Genomic DNA, 24,823 nt, shown 5'->3' on the forward strand with positions numbered 1-24,823 from the left:
GGACATCTGATTCTGAGGATGGGTGGATATGATGGTCAGAAAAGAGAAAACCCGAGGTCCTTGGCGAGGGGTGGTGGAGCATCTAAGGATCCCTCTTGCATCATCTATTATGAAGCACTGGAAACACTTGCACTGTCTGCAACAGCTTCAGCCTCACCCCTGCGCCTGACCCCGCTGGGTTTTACCCGAGGACCCCCTGCCCTGCTTCCTCAGATCCAAAGAGAACACCAGCTTCTCTAATCGTGTGCTGTGCCTGTGATGCAGGTTTGAGCCAACCATCGCTGACCCACGCTCATTCTTTGCGCGGGTATCTGTCTAGCGCCTTCTAGTGCTGTCCTTGTCCTCCTTACCCTGGTCCCAACAGTTAACTTTAATAAAGTGAAAAGTCCGGCCACACCCATCTCCATACAGTTCTTGCAACAGGCGGGTGAGGAGAGGTGGGCGGTTCCGGGGAGGGAACTGTGATTTCCGCGGGAACCGACGACCAATCGGATGGCCAAGTAGGGCGGGGCGGCTCCTCGCTTCCCCTTCCGCCGAGCGCGCTCGCTCATCCCATTGGACAGCGAGTCCGCCGCGTGGGTTCTGCGCCTGCGCGCGCTCCGGCGACGGCGCGGCCGGCCTCGCGTGGGGGCGGAGCTGGGATAGCAGCGCGCAGGCGCTTTGCGCGCCGGCGGACGGGGGAGGGATGCGGTGGACGAGAGGGCTCGCGGTTTGTTTGGGTTGTGGGCGGTGCGCGCACAGCCCGGGAAATGGCGGCGCCGACCGCAGGCCCCCGGTCCGCCCTCCAGCAAAAGGGGCTGATGACCTCTGATAGGGGGCGCAGGTGAGTGGGGAGGGTCCCAGGGGTCCGTAGTGGGACCCAGGGAGGGAGACGTGGGTTTCAGGCGTATGGCCCTGGCGCCCCTCCCCTCGGAGCCCCTGGAAGCCGCGGTGTCCAAGCTTCCAGCCAAGGGTGGGAGGCCGGCTGAGCCCCCGAGGGGAGCGCGGGCGGGCGAATCTCTTCTGGGCCTCGTCCCTCTCGAGCAAAGACTCCCCAGCCTCCATTCTTCCAATCCCGGAGGCTCTGAACCGGGCGAGCTCTTTCCAGTCCTGTTAAATCTCGGTTTCTCTTAAAAGATTCTTGATTCTTTCTTTCTCTCGGTTCCCTTTTGAGGAACTAAACTCTGTACTCATAAAAACCGATGAGACCTGCAGATCTCGGAATTCTCCCTGATGTGCATTTGTTTCGGATTGAATATATCATGATCCGTATTGCGTTGGGTGTAATGACCAGATTTTCACAGCAGTCAACACAGATTTTGGGGTTTGGGTGTACTCTGAGACAAGGAAGTTCCCGAGGCTCCGAGTGTCTCAGCCTCTGTCCCAGTTAAATCGTATCATGGCAGACATCACCCAGGATAACATATTTTAATGCCTCCCGGTCCAGACCCAGGTGATGAATTGAGGACTTTGGAACCAGAACCTGCAGAAGGACACAGAATCAAGACTTAAGAATCTTCTTTGTGTCCTTTCCTCCACCCGCTCCCCCCTTTCCCGATGTGTCCTAAAGTTCTAGGTGATTGTGGTTACTTTTGGAAAGTCCACCTTTGAGACTCTCTCCGTAGTATGGAATCCTGCAAGGAGCAGGTGTGTGTAGAATGGATACTGCTTCAGATTAAACCTAATAAGTTATTGATTGAAAATTCAAGTCTACAACTTAGAGTTAAGAACGGGGAGTCGATTAGTGAATTGCGTGGATGATACTGAGTAGGGAGAGGCTTTTTGAGGGGGCTTCCTAATGGAATGTCAACATTTAAGGGCAGACCAAAGGTCCTGTGAAGGAAACGGGGACCTAGTAAGCAGAGAGGGAAACTGGAGAAAATGGTGTCATGGAAACCAAGGGAGGAGAAAGTTTTAAGGAGAAAATGCTACTGGTAAATTAAGGGAAAAAAGTCGAGTAAACCCACCCCATCATTGGTGTGTATCCTGAGGAAATACCCAGAATCCAGCTACGATGTTATTTTGCGATTGAACTATTAACACTTATTTTTACCAGAGTTCATACATGTTGTCATTGTTAACTGCTTTGGTATGCTCCAAGGTGATTCTTTTTGTTTTTGTTTTAATTTTTTTATTAATTTATTTTTGGCTGCATTGGGTCTTTGTTGCTGTGCAGGCTTTCTCTAGTTGCGGCGAGCGGGGTCTACTCATCGTTGCGGTGCACGGGCTTCTCGCCGTGGCTTCTCTTTGCGGAGCACGGGCTCTAGGCGTGCGGGCTTCAGTAGTTGTGGCACATGGGCTCAGTAGTTGTGGCTCGCAGGCTCTAGAGCACGGGCTCAGTAGTTGTGGCACAGGGACTTAGTTGCTCCGCGGCATGTGGGATCTTCCCAGACCGGGGCTCGAACCCGTGTCCCCTGCATTGGCAGGTGGATTCTTAACTACTGCGCCACCAGGGAAACCCCCAGAATGCATTTTAAAATAGGTTTTTTTTTTTTTTTTTTTTTTTTTTTTTTTTTTTTTTTTTTTTTTTTTTTTTTTTTATGCGTTACGCGGGCCTCTCACTGCTGTGGCCTCTCCCGCTGCGGAGGACAGGCTCCGGACGCGCAGGCTCAGCGGCCATGGCTCACGGGCCCAGCCGCTCCGCGGCATGTGGGATCTTCCCAGACCGGGGCACGAACCCGTGTCCCCTGCATCGGCAGGCGGACTCTCAACCACTGCGCCACCAGGGAAGCCCTTAAAATAGGTTTTTAAAGTTATAATCTGAAGCTGGTACCATATTCCTTTCTCACTGCCATCAGGTCTTTACTGTTGTCATGTACTTGGAAACTGTGACTAAGAAGGCTGCCACACCCTGGATTTATATAAATTAGGCACATAGATATTACACACTGGAAATGGGATTCTTTTATTTTCTTTATAACATCTTTATTGGAGTATAATTGCTTTACAATAGTGTGTTAGTTTCTGCTTTATAACAAAGTGAATCAGCTATACGTATACATATATCCCCATATCTCCTCCCTCTTGTGTCTCCCTCTCACCCGGAAATGGGATTCTTTGAGTTCATCAACAGAAGCTGAACTCTTTCTAAACGCATAGCAAAACTAAGGAATCCTTGAAATGAAGACATCCCTCGTAAACTAAATTCCCAAAATAATTTCACCTTTACATGCTTTAACTCTTTGAGTGATTTCAGGTTATGTTGATTGTTTTCATCATTGGCATTTATCTACTCTGACTTACCGTCAGATTTTTTACTTAATTCGGTTCTTATAGGATCCTGGTCATTTCTAGTGTTATTTTGTCACAGGAGCTTACCGTTTTAAAAACCATAGTTGAGGGGTTTCCCTGGTGGCGCAGTGGTTGAGAATTCGCCTGCCAATGCAGGGGACGTGGGTTCGAGCCCTGCTCCGCGAAGATGCCACATGCCGCGGAACAGCTAAGCCCGTGTACCACAACTGCTGAGCCTGTGCTCTAGAGCCCGCGAGCCACAACTACTGAGCCCGCATGCCACAACTAATGAAGCCCGCGTACCTAGAGCCCGTGCTCCGCAATGAGAGAAGCCACCGCAGTGAGAAGCCCGCGCACTGCAGCAAAGAGTAGCCCCCGCTCACCGCAACTAGAGAAAGCCCGCACGCAGCAACGAAGACCCAACACAGCCAAAAATAAATAAATAAAATTTATATATATATAAAAAAAGGATTATTTTAGACTCATATCACTGTCAGCAGCTTAGATAAATAGTGTGAAATGTTTTCTGGAATACTCCTTAATGAAAATTGGTCGGTCAGATGGAGGAATATTCCTTCTTGTATGTCTACTCATGTGTGTATTATTTTTGTCACGATAGATATTTCCCCTCGTCAGACCATTCATCTCAGAAGATGGTCTCAGTTGAACATCCTCCATAAAGGATTGTATATCATTTCCTTATGATCAGTGTGTTACTGCTTAATACTTCTATGATTTTAAGCACGTTCAATAAAATATGTCTCATTTTAGTTATCGTAAGTCCTGTTCTTTATCTTTCTCCTACCCACACCTCTTCCGTTCCACTTCTCTGTGCCAGATATTGTACTTGACAGCTTTTCTGTCTTTTATCTGTAGGATACTGGGAGTGTATGGCATGCATCCTGACCATCAGGAAGCTCTAAAAAAGAACCGAGTGGTGCTGGCCAAACAGCTGTTGCTGAGCGAACTGTTAGAACATCTCCTGGAGAAGGACATTATCACCTTGGAAATGAGGGAGCACATTCAGGTATCTGAAGGCAAAAGAGAAAAACCAAGTAAATATATTAGTGGTAGGAAGAGGAACAGAGCATAGTAAAGTGTGAAAAAGATGTAGTGCTTTACTAAGGAAATGAAAATGCTCTTCTACCCTAGAGCATTTAACAGAAGACACATATAATTCAAGAATAATGGGGGAAGGACTTCCCACGTACATATTTTTCTGTAAAAGGAGTTTTAGAGATGGGTGCTGCTGTTACTAGGAAGCTCCTCTGGAGAAACAGAATTACAGCTGGATAAGTAAATGTGATGTCATGTTTTATTCTTGTATTGTAGGCCAAGGTGTGCAGTTTCAGCCAGAATGTGGAACTCCTCAACTTGCTGCCCAAGAGGGGCCCCCAGGCTTTTGATGCCTTCTGTGTGGCCCTGAGGGAGACCAAGCAGGGTCACCTGGAGGACCTGTTGCTCACAACCCTGGCTGGTCTTCAGCACATACTCCCACCGGTATGGAGCCCTAGACACGTGGTGTGTTGGGAAGGGCGTTTTTGAGACTGGTGAAGTGGGGAACGGGACTAGATTTCTGTATTATTGGGGCTGGACCAGCTCCCTAAGGCCTGGTACGGGGGGTCCTGCTTTCTTACAGTTGAGCTGCGACTACCACTTGCGTCTCCCTTTCCCGGTGTGTGAGTCCTGCCCCCCCAGCAAGCAGCGCCGCCTGTCCCCAGGTGAGAACTGATGGCGTAAAATGGGTCCCGCAGATCGCCTTCCGCTTCCTTGACTGGCGTCTGACTTTGCCCCAGTGTGAACCCTATTTTCGTTCATATTGGAACGGTTTCCTCAGTGAATTTGTTGGGGACAGCAGGACAGTTCAGATGGGCTCTGGGTTGGGCCTGTTCTTCTTCTTCCGTCATAGATCGTTTTTTAATGGTGATCGGCCCTTGGAGCAATTTGTGCAGGTAGGAAGTTCCTGCACATAATTGGCCTATCTCCTCTGTAAAGCTTAGTTTTTTTGTTTTTTTTTCTTTCTTGTGGTACGCGGGCCTCTCACTGCTGTGGCCTCTCCCGTTGTGGAGCACAGGCTCCGGACGCACAGGCTCAGCGGCCATGGCTCATGGGCCCAGCCGCTCCACGGCATGTGGGATCCTCCCGGACCGGGGCACGAACCTGCGTCCCCTGCCTCGGCAGGCGGACTCCCAACCACTGCGCCACCAGGGAAGCCCAAGCTTAGTTATTTTACGATGAGGAAAGACTACATCATGGGCCTCTACCCTGCTGATTGAGTAGCCTAGTGATTAGAACAAGGGTTTTATCATATACCCCGTTCAGTCATTCACTGAGTTGAGCACCTACTACTATACGCAGGCTAAGTGCAGAGGATCCCGTGATGAGCAAAAGCAAACAGGGTCTCTGCCCCCATAGAGCTTACAGACAAGGGTGGTGAGCCAGACCAGTAATTACGAAAAGGGTGCCTGAAGTTACAGTGAAGCACTAGGATTGCTGTGTAGGTTGTGCACTAGCTTTTCTGCTCTCTGTGCCGCAGATACAGTGGAACGCTCCCTAGACCATGGAGATGGGCCTCCCGGCCTTCAGGTGAAGTCTTGCACTCCTGAGTTTTATCAAGCGCACTACCAGCTGGTGAGTCTTGCAAAATGGCAAGAGGAAAAGCGTTGGGAAATGAGATAACCTTCCTGGGCATCTGAACTTAGTTTGTGTATATACATTTCTTTCCTGCCTTTATTAGTCAGAAAGTAATTGCTGATTGAATGTGTTCTGTGGGTATTTCTATACTTGACCTGGTGGGATTAAGAAGAAGAACGTGATGTCTGTGTTTTCTTGAAATGCCTCGCCTAGTGGGGGAGGCATAGTTTCTGTCCTCAAGAAGCTCACGGTCTAATCGGCCTCCCCTCCCCAGGCCTATAGGTTGCAGTCTCGGCCTCGTGGCCTGGCACTGGTGCTGAGCAACGTGCACTTCACTGGCGAGAAAGACCTGGAATTCCGCTCTGGAGGGGATGTGGACCACAGCACTCTAGTCACCCTCTTCAAGCTCTTGGGCTACAAAGTTCATGTTCTTCTTGACCAGACTGCACAGGTACCCGAGGCAGGACACGCTGACGTGTGCATTAGAGAACGGGGCAACACTTGGGGGCCAGGAACGTCCATGCTCCTCTGCCTGCTGGGTTGTGCCTCGCTAGAGTTATGTTCTCTCCCTACCTTCAACTTGCTGTGTTCTGCCGCCCATCTTGCAATCTAGTTTTAAAAAAAAAAAAAAAGGGCTTCCCTGGTGGCGCAGTGGTTGAGAATCCGCCTGCCAATGCAGGGGACATCCCACATGCAGTGGAGCAACTGAGCCCGTGCGCCACAGCTACTGAGCCTGTGCTCTGGAGCCCACGAGCCACAACTACTGAGCCCGCCTGCCGCAACTACTGAAGCCTGTGTGCCTAGGGCCCATGCTCCGCAACAAGAGAAGCCACTGCAATGAGAAGCCCACATACCGCAAAGAAGAGTAGCCCCCGCTCGCCACAACTAGAGAAACCCCGTGCGCAGCAACGAAGACCCAACACAGCCAAAAAATAAATAATAAAAAGAAAACAAAAGAAAAGAGAGAAAGGATTCAGGCCAGCCAGCTGCCTGGGTGTTGACTTCTCAGGGTGGCTGTGCGCTCCCTGAGTAAGAATAGTCCAGGGTCGGGTTCTCACTTTTACATGCTCAGCAACTTGATTCCCAGTCCCTCAGGAGGTGAGATACTGATATGCACCCAACCAACTAAGAAAAGATATTTATAAGTCAGGGTTACACAGGACAGTGCCTTCTTGGTTGACGTTGCTGCCTAGGAGTCCAGTTCTCAAGATTACGTTGGCAGATAAAATTCCTACAAATGAAAGTTTGCTAGAATTGTCCTGGTAAATACTGTTTTGTGGTCATTTCATGAATTAACCTATTATTTTTTTTTTCTTTGGGCTGTGTTGGGTCTTTGTTGCTGCGCGCGGGCTTTCTCTAGTTGCAGCGAGCGGGAGCTACTCTTCGCTGCGGTGCGCGGGCTTCTCATGGCGGTGGCTTCTCTTGCTGCAGAGCACGGGCTCTAGGTGCGCGGGATTCGGTAGTTGTGGCTCACGGGCTTAGGTGCTCCACGGCACGTGGGGTCTTCCCAGACCAGGGCTCAAACCCATGTCCCCTGCATTGGCAGGCGGATTCTTAACCACTACGCCACCAGGGAAGTCCCTAACATAACCTATTCTTATCAGTTGTGTGGCCACAAGACAGATCTTAGCATAGATTACTTCTGAGCTAGGTTCCTGCAGGTCATAAGCATTCTTGTTAGGAGTTAGTCCCCTTCAGCCTCAGTTACCGAGCTGTACCACTGACTTTGTTACCTTTAGGTAGTTCTGTTTTGAATTTGAAAATAGTCCATTGGTAAATTAATACTAATTCTTTATTTTGATTCAGAATAATAGTGCTTTCCTAAACTTGCCTTTGGGAATATCCATGGTAAAATTAAGGTTTCTAGAAGATTCTCTTTGGTCTATTGAGGTAGGATGGTCAGCATTGTCTGTGGTCTTCATTTCTATTTCTCAGCTGTCTTGCTTCTGTGAGAATAATTGTGTATTTGCTAAATTTGGGGTAAGGCCATATTCATTGGTAGGGACCTGAATGTTGTTCTTTACATGCTATTACCAGCTTCCCAATAATAGCTGGTAATAATAATTACTTCAGGCAAAGAAGTAAACCCACCCTTGCTTCAAAGCCATGGCTGGAACAGCTCCTTTCTACATCAAGTATTCACATAGGTCATATGCTTTCCTGAGAGAGCTGCTGGGCATGAAGGGAATAAAGGTGGGACAACAGCTGTAATTCTTACAGAGGGAATCCTATTAGAAGGTCACTTAACAAAATGAATGTGATTTACATTTCTTTACAGCTTTTGGTCTAGTCCTTTTTTTTTTTTACTAGGAATTTATTATGTCACGGTTTTCCAAATTTTTTGCAGTTGGTAAGGGATTTTATGTGCTTGATAGTTAAAGATACATCACTAAGCACCAGGTCAGCTGTGTACTACTGATTCTTATCTTAGAGACGGTAACTTTGATGGGCCTATGGGCCCACTTCACAAATGCCATTCCCTGATGCAGATTCCAGGACCTGTTGGATTCTGATTCTCTGGTTACGTTGTTCTATAACTTGAATTGCAGTGGAGTTCAATTTTGAGCACCTTATAACGGGGGGCAACTATGTTAGCTGCCAGAGATTTTTTTAATGTGGACCTTGAGTTCAAGGGACCTCAGTTAGATGAGGGAGTCTTGACATCAGTTTAAAAAAAAAAAGGGGGGCACATCCCCTTATTTCCTAAGGACAACAAAAGACTAGAGACAGTGTCTTCTACAGTAGTTAAGAGGAAGAAACCATCACCTGGGTAGATGTGGTCAGAAGGATAAGTGGAGGATGTAAGACTTAAGCTGCCCATGAAGGATGGAAGCTACTGAGGCAAGAAAGGAGGAGTGAAGGGGTCCTACACAGGGAGAACAGCATACAGATTAGAAATGTGTGTGTTAGGGACCTTGTGGATGAACCAAATGTCTAGGGCACAGGAGTTCCCACAACGAGATTGGAGAAAAAGCGACCAGAATGCACAGGGCCTTGAATGTCTTCCCAAAGGAATTGGACTTCCTTGTGTTGACATTAGCACATCGTTAGTGGTTTTTGAATAGAAAGGTGACGCATTCACAGTGATGATTCAGGAAGATTAATATGACAGTAATGAATGAGGTAGAGACCAGTGGCAGGGAATACAGTTTGGGGTTAATATCATAATGTCAGTATGAGATGGTGGGGGCCTGGACGGGATAGTGGACCAAAAGGAAAAGAATATATGTGAAAAATAGTATAATGGCATGATTGTACTGTCAGTGCTTTGTGATTAAATAACTACCTATGGAAGAAGATGGAGAACGTAAGGAATTGAGGGCCTCAGAGGAAGTCAGGGCCAAAGATGTAAATTTGGGAACTACTTGTGTAGGAAAAAGACTTCAAGTAATGAGAGATTATGATCTTTGAGAAAAAGCAAAAGGGCTAGGACTGAACCTTTGGGATATCACCCTCCATGTATGCTAGTCCTCAGCTCTGGAGATTCAGAAACAGGAGGAGGACATTGCAGGATCAATTTCTGACAGTGGCCAATTGAACTTTCAGATGCAGTTAAAACCAGGTAGCGACAGTGGGTGTGATAATTTGGTGCGCTAGGCATCTGTACACGATACTATCTTTCTGATAGAACATCTCAAGGGGCTCGATTCTTTTTTTTTTTTTTAAACTTTTTGGCCATGCCACAAGGCATGCAGGATCTTAGTTCCCCGACCAGGGATTGAACCTGTGCTCCCTGCAGTGGAAGCGTTGAGTCTTAACCACTGGACCTCAGGGGAAGTCCCTCAAGTCTTTTATATAATTATTTGGTGAGCAAAGAGACAGAACCAAGAAAATTTAGATCCTCTTTTTCTCCCCATATTATTCCTTTTTGCTTTAGAGATAATTCCATTGAAAAATTGGAGACAGTGTAGTCTCAGAGAACCATTTCACCTGACAGTGCTGGAGAGCACGCTATTATCCTCACCGCTCATGTAGGTGTTCAGTGCTTCCGTTCATCATCAGAGTCTTTTCTTCTTGCATCTACCTCATGAGTTTTACTAGTTCTAGAATTACAGTTTATTGTATATTAGGAAATGAGATACACTTTAAAGTGGCAGGTTTCCTTTCACCATGTCGTGGTATTGGTTTGTAACTTGCATTTGGTCACATACGGATTTGAGGGTATAGGGGTAAGCCATGGGTCATCTCTGGAAAATACAGCTGCCAGTAAAATTTGGGGTATCATTTCAGGGAGTTCACAGGTTATTCTTCTGTGTCCCCCAGCCAAAAACACTTGGAAGTGTTAAGAGCCCTGCTATTTATAGAAGTTCTGTAAGTTTATCAGAAATAGATCTAGAGATCCTATTTTAAGCTACGCTACTTTCGGAAAAATTTCCCCAAATGACTAACCCCCATTGATTGAATGGTTTAATCTTATTCAATTCAGTTACAAAGCCCATGTGTTCTTAACTTCGGGCTTTGTTGTCTTTTATTTACTGACCTAGTAATCTCACTTAAGTGCAAAATGCTCCTTAGTGCCTAACCTGTATATTTATTCCCTCCTTGGAGCAAAATGAACTTCACCTATTACATGTTAAATTCTGTTACAGTCAACTCCAGAGGGGCAGTGGGCTCTTGAGATGATATATTCTTAAAATGAATGAATTTTGGATATCTTTTATTACCTTAAGATCTCCAGTATTATGGTTGGGTTCTCTTTGCTCAGAAAATACACAGGCTCTTTCAGCACATCCAGTTTCTCCATTCCCAGTGAAATTGCAGACTTTCAAGTCTCTCATTAAATCTCAGTTATGTGCAAACAGAACTATTCCAAACAGATAAGCAGTTGTCAAACGTTAGCACATCAGAATTACCTGGAGGGCTTGTGAAAACACAGTTTGCTGGGGGCCAAGACTCTGCAGTTCTTACAGGTTCCCCGGTGATGCCGATGCTGCTGTTTTAGGGGCCGCACTTGGAGAACCACCGCAATGTATTACACAAGTGTGTGTTTTACTGGGGGCTGTGTATGGACTGTTAGATATACGTGTACTGTAACTGTTCTGCCTAGATAAAATATTCTTCATTATATTTTGATCAAGTTCATAGTAAAATGAGCCTGTTTTCTCTCTGCTCCTCTCAGAGACAATCCAGACATCTTGAGTTGTAGAGGGAGACATAGGTTTAAAAGTTGGTATCATATTATTGTACTCTTAGGTATAATGCTTCAGTTAGAGTGTTATTCATATATGGCAGTCTAGTGCAAGATCAAAAAGATTCTTAAGTTAGACTACACGGTTTCTTTGAAAAAAATAATATTGTTACCCTTCATTAGACAAGCACATTGTAATGGCAGATCTTTGCAGTATGTGCCAGACATAGTGATAAGTCCTTTCTATGCCATATCTCATTTAATCTTTACAAACTTGGAGGAAATGTACGCTTAATTGTCTTACAAAATGGGTACTAGAGGCTTGAGGGGCTAAATAACTTGTTCTAATTTATGAACCTAGGGATCCAGCTGAGGTCTCTCTGATCCCTTGGCCCATATATGTAGTTATGACCCTGTACAGAATCCTCCATGAGTGTGTTCTTCCATGGACAAAGCGTTTTATACAGGCATCATCACTGTCTCCGGGAACTTGAATTCTCAGACAGACAACAGCAACGGAGTACTGCTGTTCTCTACTCTCACGATCCTGTGAGCCCTCTGTCACACAGCAGTTCTTGTAGCTGTTACAGTTTACCCGGCGGTCCCCCTTGTGCCATTTATATACAAGGGCATACGCTCTGAAGAAGGATGAGGTTGATGATGGGAGAATGGAGAAAGTTAGCTAGCTCGTGCATGAGTAGCTTCCTTAATAACTTGCTTTGATCCAGGAGTTCTTAGCATACCTCAGTGAGCCTGTGAATTGTAAAATTATATTCAGAATTTTGTCTGAAGTCATGCAGTTTTCTGGTGCATCTCTGACTTCACTTACCATTGACCACAGGAATGTAGGGAACACGCTGTACCTTCTAATAGCTTAGGGTTTCAGACACTGAAGAAAAGCTTACATTGGTGCTGACTAGTGAACAATGCTGAAAGCTGTCTTTCTTCTAGGAAATGCAAGAGAAGCTCCGGGATTTTGCCCAGCTACCCGCTCACCGTGTCATGGACTCCTGCATAGTGGCGCTCCTCTCCCACGGCATGGAGGGCGGTGTCTATGGCGTGGACGGCATGCTGCTTCAGGTGCGTGCCGTCCCGTGGCCGCAGCTCTGCAAGCTGGGCCGCTTCACCTCCCGCCTGCCCCTCTCTCCAGTGATGGCTGCGGTTGCGTGTAGGACTCAGGAGGTCCCACTGACCACCAACCTCCCTTCTCCCTTGTTTGTTTCTGGCAGCTACAAGAGGTTTTCCGGCTGTTTGACAATGCCAACTGCCCGAGCCTACAGAACAAACCGAAAATGTTCTTCATCCAGGCCTGCCGTGGAGGTGAGTGCCCTGGCAGACCAGCACCTGGGTGTGGCTCCTGGGCAGCCTCCCACCCGCTCTCACTTTCCTGTTTGCTCCTCTCAGGTGCTATCGGATCCCTTGGGCACCTCCTTCTGTTCACTGCTGCCACCGCCTCTCTTGCTCTGTAAGTGTCTCCCAATGCATGGGGTGTGCTGGGACTTGGGCAGCCCCTGGCTCTCAGGTTGGTCAGCCCTGTGCACCTGCCACGTCCTGTCCTGCAGACGCTCTCTGCCGGTGTCTTCGCCTTCTTTCCTGAGGACGCTTCCTTCTTCCTGTGCTTATTAATGCTGATGTGCTTTTTTGGTTACTCATTCCAGTTAAGGATTTTCCGGCTGTCTCTGCTTCCTAGCCCTCTCACTTTATCCTCTTCCTCTTTTTTTTCTCCACCTCTCCTCCCCCTTTCCACCTTCTCCTTTTACTTCTCGTCTCAGCTACACTGCGTTCTCGTCTCCTCCCTTCTGTGTGTCACTCACGTGTCACGCAGGAAAGCAGTGCAGAAGCCCCGTGTCAGCCTCTGGCTCGTGCTCTTCCGTGAGCTGCTGCCGTCCCTCTTCTTTCTTGCACGCAGTCTCTTTTACCCCTTGAAGAGCCAGGACTCCCAGACTAGGCTCAAAAGACTGGAGGCCTGCCTCTCATCTTGGAGGAAAACAGTAATAACTAAAAGCTCTCAATGTGGAGTCAAATTCTGCCTCTACCACTGGCTAGTTATGTCAGGTTAGAGAAGTTGCTCGATGTCCCTGCACCTGAGTTTCCTCAGTATAAAATGTAGATAATCATCAGACCTACTTCATAAGGTCAGGCTGTTGTGATGCTTAAGTGAAATGGTTCGTATGAAGGACTTCCTTAGCACAGTACCTGGCGCATAGGAAATCCGCGGAAAGTACCAGCTCTGACTGTTAGGACGTGATCCGTGCCCCTAAGGGGCTTGTAGTTTGATTTAAAGGTCACTTTGTCCAAGCATTCAAATAATACATTTTTTACATGGGTGTGGAGTAACAGATAGATCCTTTCAGGGAAAAGGGGGGAATGCAATGACAAGCATACCAAGATTAAAAAGATATCCCCGTCCCCCACCCAAAAAAAGGTGTGCTGAGCCAGAAGTATGCCCGAATCTAATTTAAAAACTGCGCACCTGCATCAGTCATATGTAATGGGATGTGGCTGACCACGTGATCATATACCTTTAGCTACAGCTCAGATTTTGGACTTTGGACTTTGACAGATAATAGTACAGAGCTATTGGGAGCTTAAGTAAGAAATGATGCGATAAACTTTTTTTTTCAGGACGATTACCATGGCAGGGAAAAGTGCTAAGAAAAGAGTATGTGCAGGCAGGAACTTACTTTTTTATGCACCTGCTGTATCCCCAGGCTCAGAGCACTACCTGATATGTAGTAGCACTTCATAAATATTGAATGAATGGATGGAAATTAATCTGCCTAAAAAGCGTAGCAATAATATAAAAAACATATATGGGGATACTGTGAAAAAAAACGTTTATTGGTTAATAGATCTGAGACACAAAGACAAGGGAGGAGGCTCCTTTCTCTTGAGGGACACATTCAGCTTGGCCTATTTCCTTTAGGAGGTGTCACTAGCAAAGTAAAAGCAAATAAACATGTTCATGATCATTTTCTCCTGCGTTCAGAGATTATATACAAATACTAGACCTGGATAGGGAAGAATTGCTCTCTTCTGGGCTAACGTGAATCTTCTCTCTACAATTACATCCTTCAAGGCATGACCGGTAGCCAGCTCTTCCTTTGAAAGCCCGAGCTCAACTGTCTTCCGCTCTATTCAGTTAACATAATTGATGCCTGTTAGAAGGACCGCCCCACCCCGGATGACTGGCTCCTAAACTGGAGTGTAAGCTCCAGAAGGGCAGGGACTTTTTCTTCACTATATCCATAGGGCCTCAAACAAAAACAGTGCCTGGCATATGGAGGTTGCTCAGTAAATTTTTATTGGATCAGTGAATCTTGGTCATTTTCTGCACAGACCTTCAAGCTTCACTCCCGTTTCAGGCTGTCTTGGGGGTCCTATGGAGAGGGAGGTGTAAGAAAGCATACTTACTCCTTCACCTTCGGCGTGACGGCCGTGTGTCCTGTGTCTTTCCTACCGCCCCCACAACAACAGCATCAGAAAGAGAACATGTCTTGGGGTAGATAAGGCCTAGGTCAGGAGGTTGGATGTGTGCTCAGGGTATGTTGAGAATCTGTATATTGAATAATAGTGTTCTTTTTACATTGTGTAGGAGAAAATAGTCAAATTATCCCAATTTTAAGTTTCTTTAAATTTCTCTTAAATTTTGCCTGCCAGCGACAATTTGGCTTATGAAATTAATAATAAGTGATTTTAAAATACCCAAAACACCCTGAAAACAGCTGATCATGCTTAGTTTTATAATTTGTTTGTTGATAGATAGATTTGAGGTGGTAGTTTTCATATGGCATAAGTGTAGTAATCATATTTTTGGTTTCTTGTTTTTTTTACATAATAAAACTAAATATATCAATATTTTATTGTGTATTGCAATAAGGAGCACTTTGACTTCCAGGAATATTGACAGTTGAACAAGTGAATCATGGACACAGATGGCTTTTCATTCTGTTTACGAGGAGTATTTGATTCAGCACTTGCCCTGTCTTACACAGCGTGGACAGAGCTCGGACTCTGTATAAGTGCATGTGCTTGGGCACGGTGTCCGGCCTGTCATGGGCACCCTCTGTGTGATCGGTGTACTCTGGCAGAGGAATGGGAGTAATGGTGTCCGTTTGTTTGTTTGTTTGTTCTTTAATTCATCAGCCACAGGTTGGAGGCAACAGCTGGAAATGGTTCTTCCCAGTCAAGGTTGCAGGGAACTCGGGCTTGCCTGTGACAGGCCCAAGAGAGGAAATAACATCTCTGTCCACTCCGTCTGCCTTTGTACAGATGAAACGGATCGTGGGGTCGACCAGCAAGACGGGAAGAACCATGAGCGATCCCCCGAGTGCGAGGAGAGCGATGCCAGTAAAGAGGAGGGGCTGAAGATGCGACTCCCCACTCGCTCGGACATGATTTGTGGCTACGCCTGCCTCAGAGGTATCGTGAGTTCCAAAGGAGAGATCCAAAAGGTGGCGTCTCTCTGCGCCACTGCGGAGGGAGCGGGTGTCGGCGGGTCCGTCCAGCTGTGTGAGGGTGCCCGGGACCTTCCCTGTGTGTTCACTGCTGTCCTGGTTGCAGGGACCGCTGCCATGCGCAACACCAAGCGGGGCTCCTGGTACGTGGAGGCCCTCGCCCAGGTGTTCTGTGAGAGGGCCTGTGACAAGCATGTAGCCGACATGCTCGTGGAGGTGAGTCGGCTCAGTGGCGCCAGGAACCTTCTGCGTCCCCGCGCTGTTCTACCTTCCTCCGCCCCTGCCCTGTTTTTCACAGTCTCCCTACCCTTCCTCTTCTGGGATCATGGAAACACCTGATTCTCAAGCCGTGGGCCCTGGGTTTCTGCCTTTGCAGGTGAACGCGCTCATCAAGGAGCGTGAAGGCTACGCCCCGGGCACGGAGTTCCACCGATGCAAGGAGATGTCCGAGTACTGTAGCACTCTGTGCCACCACCTCTATCTCTTCCCGGGACACCCTCCCACGTGATGCCGCCTCCCATCACCTGTGCCACAGGGAGGCCGCTGGACCATGGGAGGTGTGATAGAGCCTCCTGTCTCCAGGACGCACGGTTTCTGTCCCTCCCCCTCAGGGATTGGGAATATCCCAGGCTCATTTCACACGCCCATCGTCTCCATCTTTGACCTCAGACTACAGGCCGGCTACTCCCGTGGGAGGCTCTCTCCCTGTGGAACCAGCTCCGGCTGGACTTGTTGCCTGGAGCGTTTGGCCTCAGTTGAGGGACCTGGCAAGTGATGTTACGAACATAGTGTCTCCATGGGGAGAGGGCATGTGGGTTTCCTCCATGTTTGTGTTCAGTTTCTGCCCCCAGGGCTCTTGTAGGAAGCGTTTGGTGATTGCTTTTATTACTTTAGTTGAGCTGTCTCAGAGGTCATCTCCCATCTTTTCTGTCACATCCCCGCCCCATTTGTCTCAGAGTGAGAGTTTGGAAGGTGTCCTGGTTTAACATAGACCTTTTTCATTTGGTTTCAAAAGGCCGAGCAGGACAGGAGTCACTCTGCTGCTGTGGGTAGGCCCGTACCTGTGCATTCATTCCCTTCGGTTCCAGAACGTCACCCCCCGGAAGGACTGTCTTCTCAACTCCACTCTTGGCTCCTTGGGGCTCAGGGAATCCAGCGTTCAGCAGGGGTTAGGGTTTGGATGCCTTGTATCTGTCGCCTGTTGATCTTTGCCCATGGACGTTTCAAAGATCTTCTAATCCGTTGTCCTTTCTCCGAGCTTTGCACCTGAAATGAGCCCTGCGGGAGTCGGCAGAGGTACATAAAAGTGGCGGGCTTGCTCATACTCTGTAATCTGTCACCTTATCCTCGTTTTTCTTCCTGTGAAGTGTCCCCTCTATAAAAGCTTCCTGGTTATCTCCCTGCTTCCTGTTTCTCCCCTCTCCCCCTTCCTCTCATCCTGTTTACTGCTGCCCCCAGCTCTGTCTGAAATACTGCTTAATTGGATCATTTGGCTGCTCAAGGATGCGATGTCTAGTACCTTGTTCCCTCTTTCTGCTTCAGTATTAAATCCCCTCTTGATTTTATGTGGCCTATTTCCCCTTCCTGTTATGACTTTCCATTTCAGGGAGACCACTGCTATATATGTTATTTGTTCACCCTAGAAGCCATCTTTATCTGTGCTTTTATGAAACTTCCCTATTCTTTTTTTTTTTTTTTTTTTTTTTGCGGTACGCGGGCCTCTCACTGTTGTGGCCTCTCCCGTTGCGGAGCACAGGCTCCGGACGCGCAGGCTCAGCGGCCAGGGCTCATGGGCCCAGCCGCTCCGCAGCATATGGGATCTTCCCGGACCGGGGCACGAACCCGTGTCCCCTGCATCGACAGGCGGACTCTCAACCACTGCGCCACCAGGGAAGCCCATTGGTTTGGGTTTTTAAGTATAAATCTGATGCTGTTACTCCCCTGCTTGGAACCCTCTGGTTTCCTATCACACCTCAAATAAAATCCAGACTCTTTACCTTGGCCTGCAGGGCCTCACTAAGTGCTGATTTCCCCGTAACCCACTGCTGTCCTCAGTTTCTCAGACATTCTGAGGCCTTTGCTGCCTGAGGCCATCAGACACTCCTGGGTCCACTGAGTCTACTCTTGTCTCTGGTGGCTTCTTTCTTTATCCTTCAAGTCTGAGCTTAAATGCCACCTTGCTGTGGAGGCCTTCCCAGGCCATTCTGTCTCTCTAAGAATCGTGTTTCTTTATTACTGTGTCCTGTTTAATCCCCCTTATTGCACTTATCACAATGTGTAATCATCAATTAGGGTGCTTCACTTGTTCATTCCCGTCTCCACGTTAAGCTCCATGAGAGCAGAAACCTTGTCTCTTTTGTTCACTAATGTGTACCCAGTGCCTGACGTCTTGGATCTTCAATAAATGTTTGCGGAAGGAAGGAAGCGACCCTAGCTAGACTCCTACTTTTTGACAAAATTTCCCTTTTGGCAAAATACCCGATTTAGTATTTGTACTCTGTATTTTCCCACGTTTTGTTTTATCCACTCGTATTATTAGCTCCTGAAGACAGAAGTCACACGTAGGACTTTTTCCACACCTCGTGTGGTTCCGGGCACAGTGCTCAGCCTCTCGTGGCTCAGGTGCTCAGTGAATACTCGTTCTGCAGGGCTTCGGGGACTTGTTGCCGAGTCCTGCCCTTAGCTCAGTATCGTATGGAAGTGTTTGGGTGACAGAACCTTTCCTCTTCCCACTGCCAGGATTTTGTATTGCCATCTGGTGCCAAATAAACGCTCATATTTATTACCGATGTGTGCCTGACGTCTCCGTAGCTGTAGATAATCTGTGTCTAAAGCCCACTTACTTCCATTGCCTTAGCTTCTTACAGCGTTCCTCACCACCTCACAAGGCATACCCAGAGCCGAACATCTCTTGTTTTGCTGCCAGATCTTTTTTATTTTTATTTATTTGCAGTACACGGGCCTCTCACTGTTGTGGCCTCTCCGGTTGCGGAGCACGGGCTCCCGACGCGCAGGCTCAGCGGCCATGGCTCACGGGCCCAACCACTCCGCGGTATGTGGGATCTTCCCGGACCGGGGCACGAACCTGTGTCCCCCGCATCGGCAGGCGGACTCTCAACCACTGCGCCACTAGGGAAGCCCTGAAGTTTTGTTTTTATATTAATGAAGTGTTTGTTTTCACTACAGATGTTTCATCTGCAGATGTCTTTTTTTTTTTTTTTTTTTTTTTTTGCGGTACGCGGGCCTCTCACTGTTGTGGCCTCTCCCGTTGCGGAGCACAGGCTCCGGACGCGCAGGCTCAGTGGCCATGGCTCACAGGCCCAGCCGCTCCACGGCATGCGGGAATCCTCCCGGACCGGGGCACGAACCCGTGTCCCCTGCGTTGTCAGGCGGACTCTCAACCATTGCACCACCAGGGAAGCCCTGCCAGATCTTTTTTATACAACCAGATCCACATCTTGGATGAGCCCATCTCCATTGTCGTGGCCACAGGCAACCCCAAAATATGGCTACCAGCACTGGGACTCCTCATGGTCAGAAGAGATGGAAGAGTCACTGGCAAGCGGTGTTAGTTCTGGATTGCTTAGATTATGGGATGGAGGCTGGAGAAACAGGTTGAGCTAGAATAGGGTGAGGATCCTAGAATTTCCGATCTCACGTGATCCAATTTGGATTTAAGGTTTTCCAGGGTGGGCATAGGTCGTAAGAGAATTCTCGGGCAGCATGGAAGAGGTCTAAGCAGTGGGCTGTGTAACCTGGGAGTTCTCGGTGTGTGATGTGTCTACGCCCAGAGAGGTGGGTGTACGCATGCAGATGGGCTACGGGGGGCTAACACGTTCTGTTGGAGCATTGTGGTAGGAAGCTGCTGTGGACCTTGGGGGAAGGAAGCTTGTCCAGGAGTCCAGAGGAGGAAGGGTTAACAGGGATGAAGCTGGGCTGAAACATCACTGGGTGGAGGAGGGGCACTGACCCGGGGACCTTCTCCAGGGGTGGGAGGTGGAGACACAGCCCCAGGGAGGGGCACTGGAATAGTGGAAGGAAAGAGTTCGGGAGGCCGGTGTGTTGGGGATTAAAGAGCAGCATATGCTGAGCTGGATTCCACGTCCTTCCTGCCCCACCCTTGAATAAGGGTATCAGGTTGAATTTCAGAGCTCTGTCCCCTCTGCCAGGGGATTTTCTAAAATTATACCCCATCCCTGAGCTGGGGGTGGCCGTTTGCTGCCCTCCCCCATCCTGTTTCCTGTAATAGGGAAGAGGAAAACAGGAAGAAATGGGGCAGATGGGATATGAGCAGAGGGGGAAAGTGGTCTGAGGCAAAGAGGTTCATAACAGCTATAGTTGCCCGAGGGCTCGGTGCATCTCCCAGGGGCTGTGCAGCTGTACACCATCCTCCCACAGGCCAGGAGGGCGTCATCTCCCTGGTTCTTCTTCAAAAGTGGAAAATGAGGCTCAGAGACTTCAATTATCAAAAAAAAAAAAAAAGATGTAGCTTTAAGGACGTGGACTCTAGAATTAAATAGATGGCAAATGGTGGCTTGGCCTTTTAAGGTATCAGAGACCGTGGCTAAGGTACCCAATCTCACCCTTATCTAAACACAGGGAAATCATTGCTACCTTAAAAGGATGAAGGACGCTACCCTACGAGGATGCATGGTGGATCCCACAGGGTTAACACATTACACATCTGTTAACCATCTGTTAACCCCGTAGCCCACCTGCATGTGTACACCTACCTCTCTGGACATCTGAGATGGCTGTTAACCATCTCACAGAATAAACTTCAGTTTAATGACACAAGTTAACATTCAGAGCTCACTTTGGGGCCGGCACTATGACTTTCACGTGCGTTCTTTTCTCTCTGTAACCCTGTTAAGTTACTGCCTTTCTGAGGAAACGGAGGCCAGGATGGGAAACAGTCTGGCAATTGAGTTCATGCTCTCCGCTAACAATATTGCTTCTGTGACTTTTTTCTTAGCATGAGATTTTCTCCCTCCTCACTTTTTGGGGCCAGAGATTTTTCCCACTGAGCTGGGAGAAGGAGCCTGAGACCAAAGACTATTCCATCTTAGCCCTTCTGGGGTAGAGAATAGGGAAAAGTGTACTGTATCGTGTTCAAAAATACAGAAGGGGAGAAAGAAAGAGCCCGGTCCAGTGCTCTCGGGAAGGCCTCATATGCAAGGTATGGGAAGGGACCAGGGATTTTTGAAGGATCTGGAAGGCAAGGTCCAATAAGCAGTAGAGGAGAAATGACTGCCAGTGAGGACAACTGCAAAGGGAAAGTGTGTTCAGAGGAAGTTGCAGTTGCCTAGGTGAAGTTTCAGAAAGTAGGTGGTCATGGGTTCCACACTAGGCTGGATGTGCAGAGGGGAAGTCATGACCGAAAGCGCCTTAGAGAGAATGTAATGGTGTATCATCCAATGGTTGGAGAGGCCAGACTTGAAGAGGTGGGAGTCTGAAAACAAGGGTTTAACCCAGGGAGAAAGTTCCTGCTTAAATTGATGTGGGGATGCCAAGGGGCTGGCTTGTTCACGACCACCTATACCCTAACACACGTCCCCTTGCACCTGTGACCCAGATGGTCATTTCAACAACCTTCCTTCAAATAGAAATTCTATAAGCCTATAGGTTTTAACCTTCTAGTCTCATGGACCTCAAGAAAGTCTACTTAAAACACCAAAAGAATACATATACGGTATACATATCTCATAGATAAATGCATGCTTATGAATTCGTTTCCAAATTTAGGAGCTTTTCAAAGAACTCCCCAGAAACCCATCTTTGGCCTTCCAAATAAGAGCCTAAGCACTGTCACCCATGGGGTGTCGGGATGGAGGGGGGCACCGTTTACATTTTATTTTCTTCTCTTGCAGGCTGATAACCCATGAGATTTTAACTAGCTCTAATCTCAGACTCAAGATCATTACTCTCAAATCCTTGCCCTCCAGCGCTAGCAGCTATAGATTTCCTCGACCCTCGAGATTTCAGAATCTGGTTTTTAGAATTGCTGCTGGTTCTTCTAGGGGGCTTGGTGGGGTATGAGGGTTTTCTCAGAGCCAACAACTTCTGCCTTCAAATTTTGGAATCCACAACCAGGACCTGATTTTCTCAGGAGCGGTGAAGAAATAGCAATTGCCCTAGATACTTGTTTCTTGGGATTATTGCGCCCCTACAGAAACTGGCTACCTTCAGGGGAGCCATACTCCACAAAGGCATGAAAACCTTTTCTGTTTCTGAAGCCCCCCGCAAAGAATATAATTGCACTTCGGCATTCTATTTTCTTAATTAAGAAAGTATTTCTTTCATCTCACACCATCCCCTTAGATCTCTTTTCTTACATTCTGCCTGCAGAGGAGTGAGATGTTACAGAACCTCCAGGCCCTCAAATCACACATTTTTAATCTTCGTGGGTAGATTATAGGCCTTCAGATTTATGTTAGAAAAGGTACTTTTAATGGTATTCATTCTCCCACCTGCTTTGGACAGTCCCATTTAGCCTAGAACAAAATGTAACTGTAGACCAGATGTTTGGTGTCCCTACCCTGCAGTCCCTGAACTTTGGCTGTCCTGGGACAGACCTCACTTGGTGATGGATCCTAAACCACACATTGGCTCACGTTTACCAATTTTTTTCTATAGTGAAGAGCTCAGAGGGGAAGGACTGTACTAGGAAAACTGGTTTAAAAAAAAGTGTGATGCCAGATAGAGTAGTTTGGCCTTGGCCAAAAATTATTTATTGACCTGAAAAGGGAAGAATATCAGAGTACTTCCCTGTCGTCTTTTATGTGTGTCGGGCTCATCACGAGAAACGCCCTTTCCGTTCCCTCCTCGGCCTCCCTCGTTCCCCCGGCCCACTTCCCCTTCTCCTCCGTTATCTAACCTGCCCTGATAGACCTCCGAGGGATGCTTCACAGTCTAAACGGAGGCTCAGTCCCTCCCTGTACGTCCAGGCTGCTGGTGTGGCTGACGCGTACCAGTCTGGGGCGTGGGAGAAATGCCAGAACGCGAGGCTATTACCCCTGTGTCCCACGCCCAGGGGGTGATGAAGGTGTGGGCAAGGGGATGACCCCAAAGCATCACCAGCAGCCTCTGGCAGACAGAAAAGGCAGAGCTGGAGGAGAAAGCTGAACACTGGCTGGGTTTGGGGGAGAGCTGGTTCGACAGATGAGAACTAAACCTCAGGAAGACACAGAGCTGGGAACAAGCCCGCAGGGAAAGATGGCAGAGAGGCGCCGGGTACTCTGCCAGGTGAGCTGCCCCCCGGTGCTTCGGGACCCTAGGATCACTCCGTCCAGCTCCTCAGCCCTCATGTCCCCACAGACTGAAGAAAAGAGGTGGCTTGCTTAGAGGATGCAGACCCGGGGCAGCACACAGGTCTGAGAGCATGCGAAGCCGTTTTCCATCCTGGTCTGGGCAATGTTTATAGCCGGACCAGTGGCTTGGGGCTGGGAGCCTCCTAGTGACTAAGGAGGGGGACAGTGCTGGCCCTGCTGAGGGAATTCCCTGCGGGGCTGTCCCACAGGTTCTCATCCCAACCCCTCCCCCACACGGCTCTCACACCTGCTTCGACCCCAAGCAGATCAGATGTGGCTGGGGGGGGGGGGGTCATGTGACGGAGAGATAACTATAAATAGCTGGGGGTGGGCACGCTGCCCCAGACGCCTTGGGGACAGGCAGGAGGGCAGGCTTAAGGAGCTGTACTGGGGGGAGGGCAGGGACAAGCAGGCCGAGGCCTGGCTGGGGGAGGGAGCATGGAGCCATCTGGGTCCCAGAGGCTTGGGGCCGAGCCCAGCTGGTGGGGTAGCGCCCCCCAGTACCAGTACATGCCCTTTGAACACTGCACCAGCTACGGACTGCCCTCCAAGAGTGGGGGCCTGCAGCACAGGCTCCGGAGGGATGCAGGCTCCCGTCCCAACGCCCGCCCCACACAGGTAAAGTCCTAAGGGGAGGGGGCGGTGGATTCGAGGAGACGGTGGTGCCATGGATTGGGGGCAAAGAGGAATCAGGTGAAAAGAGGGAGCACTGTGATCTTTTTAACTTGAAAAAGTACGCAGTCATGTGTTCAAAATATGAACATTCTTCGAAGGTCTGGGTTCAGCCTTGTGAGCTCCTTATACAGAGATACACGGGTACTTTAACACAAGCTTTACTAACAGAACCCCCGAATCCTGGGGGGAGAGGGCAGAGCCACACATGCATGACGAGCTCGTGCTTACATAACCCACACGAGGTGAGTGGCAGAGGGGACCACACCTCTGTGTGCGTGAGCTGTCCTTACGAGATCTGTACCCAGAGAGAGGGGCTTGTGAACTAATTAGGGATGTCCAGGGATAAATATCCTCCAGGGCTTCTAGACGTCTAGGAATGGGCAATGGGATGAGCACCGCCGAATGACAGGCTGGGAGCTTGTCGCAGATAAATACACAGGTTAGGATTAGCCATTCACATTAGTGAATGTGCATGCAGAGGGCGACAGGATGGAACCTGCCAGGAGGACCAGGAAATCAAGATTTAAAAGTGTTTTAGCCAACGAGGGGGTGGACTGTGGTTCCTCTAGTTTACGGGGTCTAGACAGGACTGGGAAACTGAGGGCTGGCCTGGGCTGGGTGATCTCAGCGTCGGGGGTCCAGAGGATCCACGTCTCAGTCCGGATCCATCCCGAGGGTGGTGGGTAAGGGCAGCCCCGGAGAATCAGGTGGGGACTGGGACACAAAAGCCAGCAGAGGCTCCAATGGTGAGTCAGAGTGGGCTTCCTGGAGGAGGGGACTCTGGAACACTGTGTGGGGTTGGACAGAAAGACCTCTCCTCATGGCCCTGGGCTCACCGTCACCGTGGAGGCAGTCTGGGTGGGATGACAACTTGCGTAAAGGTGCAGTTATGGCACTTCTGGTGACAGTGAGGAAACCAGGTGCACTAGCGTGAAGCTTCCTGTTGGAAAGGAATACTGAGGTGACTTGGGAAGTAGGGTTGGGCTGGCCTCCAAAGAGCCCTGAAGGCAAAGAAGGGGAGTTTGGACTTAAGTTTTTCTCTGTTTAAATTTTATTATGGAAATTTCACGCTCATACAAAAACAGAAAGAGCAGTGTAATGAATGCCCAAGTACCCCTTGCCCGGTGATCAGTCATCAGTGTTTTGTCAGCATCGCTTCACCCATCCTCCCAGCCCCAGCCCCAGCCCCCGCCCCCCACACGGGTGTTTTTGTTAAGGAATCCGGACGCTGCGAATACTTTCGGGCTTGCCTTCTCCCTGCCCCCCCAGCCCTGCTCGACTGGTGGACACTGGTCCAGCCAGCACAGATCCGGCTCTTTCAGTGTTTCCCAGCCCAGTTTGGCATGGAGCACCCTCTTCTCGTCTCCACCAGCCTGGGAACCAAGGGGGCTGACGCAGCCAGTGTGCCG

At 48.8% G+C, this 24,823-nt stretch overlaps 2 protein-coding genes across 4 annotated transcripts in view; both read left to right on the forward strand.

The window, feature by feature from the left end:
- The first annotated feature begins 652 nt into the window (after nucleotides 1–652).
- Nucleotides 653–15,937, forward strand: CASP2 (caspase 2). 3 transcript variants are annotated; one of them, XM_065883758.1, is made up of 11 exons: nucleotides 667–823; nucleotides 4,087–4,237; nucleotides 4,543–4,710; nucleotides 4,850–4,931; nucleotides 5,747–5,841; nucleotides 6,119–6,295; nucleotides 11,924–12,052; nucleotides 12,202–12,292; nucleotides 15,245–15,394; nucleotides 15,536–15,645; nucleotides 15,806–15,937. In XM_065883758.1, the coding sequence occupies exons 1-11, from the start codon at nucleotides 750–752 to the stop codon at nucleotides 15,935–15,937; spliced, it is 1,359 nt and encodes a 452-aa protein (XP_065739830.1). In that variant the 5' UTR covers nucleotides 667–749. The 3 variants fall into 3 exon arrangements, with proteins under 3 accessions (XP_065739831.1, XP_065739830.1, XP_065739829.1); XM_065883757.1 differs by having other exon boundaries at nucleotides 669–823; nucleotides 4,543–4,731; XM_065883759.1 differs by lacking the exons at nucleotides 15,245–15,394; nucleotides 15,536–15,645; nucleotides 15,806–15,937 and adding an exon at nucleotides 12,377–13,085 and having other exon boundaries at nucleotides 653–823; nucleotides 4,543–4,731.
- Nucleotides 15,938–23,177: 7,240 nt separating this feature from the next.
- Nucleotides 23,178–24,823, forward strand: part of CLCN1 (chloride voltage-gated channel 1) — a 31,154-nt gene continuing 29,508 nt past the window's right edge. The window contains exon 1 of the mRNA XM_065883672.1: nucleotides 23,178–23,357. Coding sequence (XP_065739744.1) covers nucleotides 23,178–23,357 — 180 coding nt within the window. The remainder of the gene's footprint in view (nucleotides 23,358–24,823) is intronic.

This window comes from Phocoena phocoena, chromosome 9 (genome assembly GCF_963924675.1).
Source record: "Phocoena phocoena chromosome 9, mPhoPho1.1, whole genome shotgun sequence".
Taxonomy (NCBI): domain Eukaryota; kingdom Metazoa; phylum Chordata; class Mammalia; order Artiodactyla; family Phocoenidae; genus Phocoena; species Phocoena phocoena.

Excerpts from the sequence above, each read along its gene's own strand:
- CASP2 (XM_065883757.1), top strand. The coding sequence starts at position 750 with ATGGCGGCGCCGACCGCAGGCCCCCGGTCCGCCCTCCAGCAAAAGGGG. Across the intron at positions 4,932-5,746 it reads GCAGCGCCGCCTGTCCCCAG|ATACAGTGGAACGCTCCCTA; the intron begins GTGAGAACTGAT and ends TCTGTGCCGCAG. Across the intron at positions 15,395-15,535 it reads TGGCTACGCCTGCCTCAGAG|GGACCGCTGCCATGCGCAAC; the intron begins GTATCGTGAGTT and ends TCCTGGTTGCAG.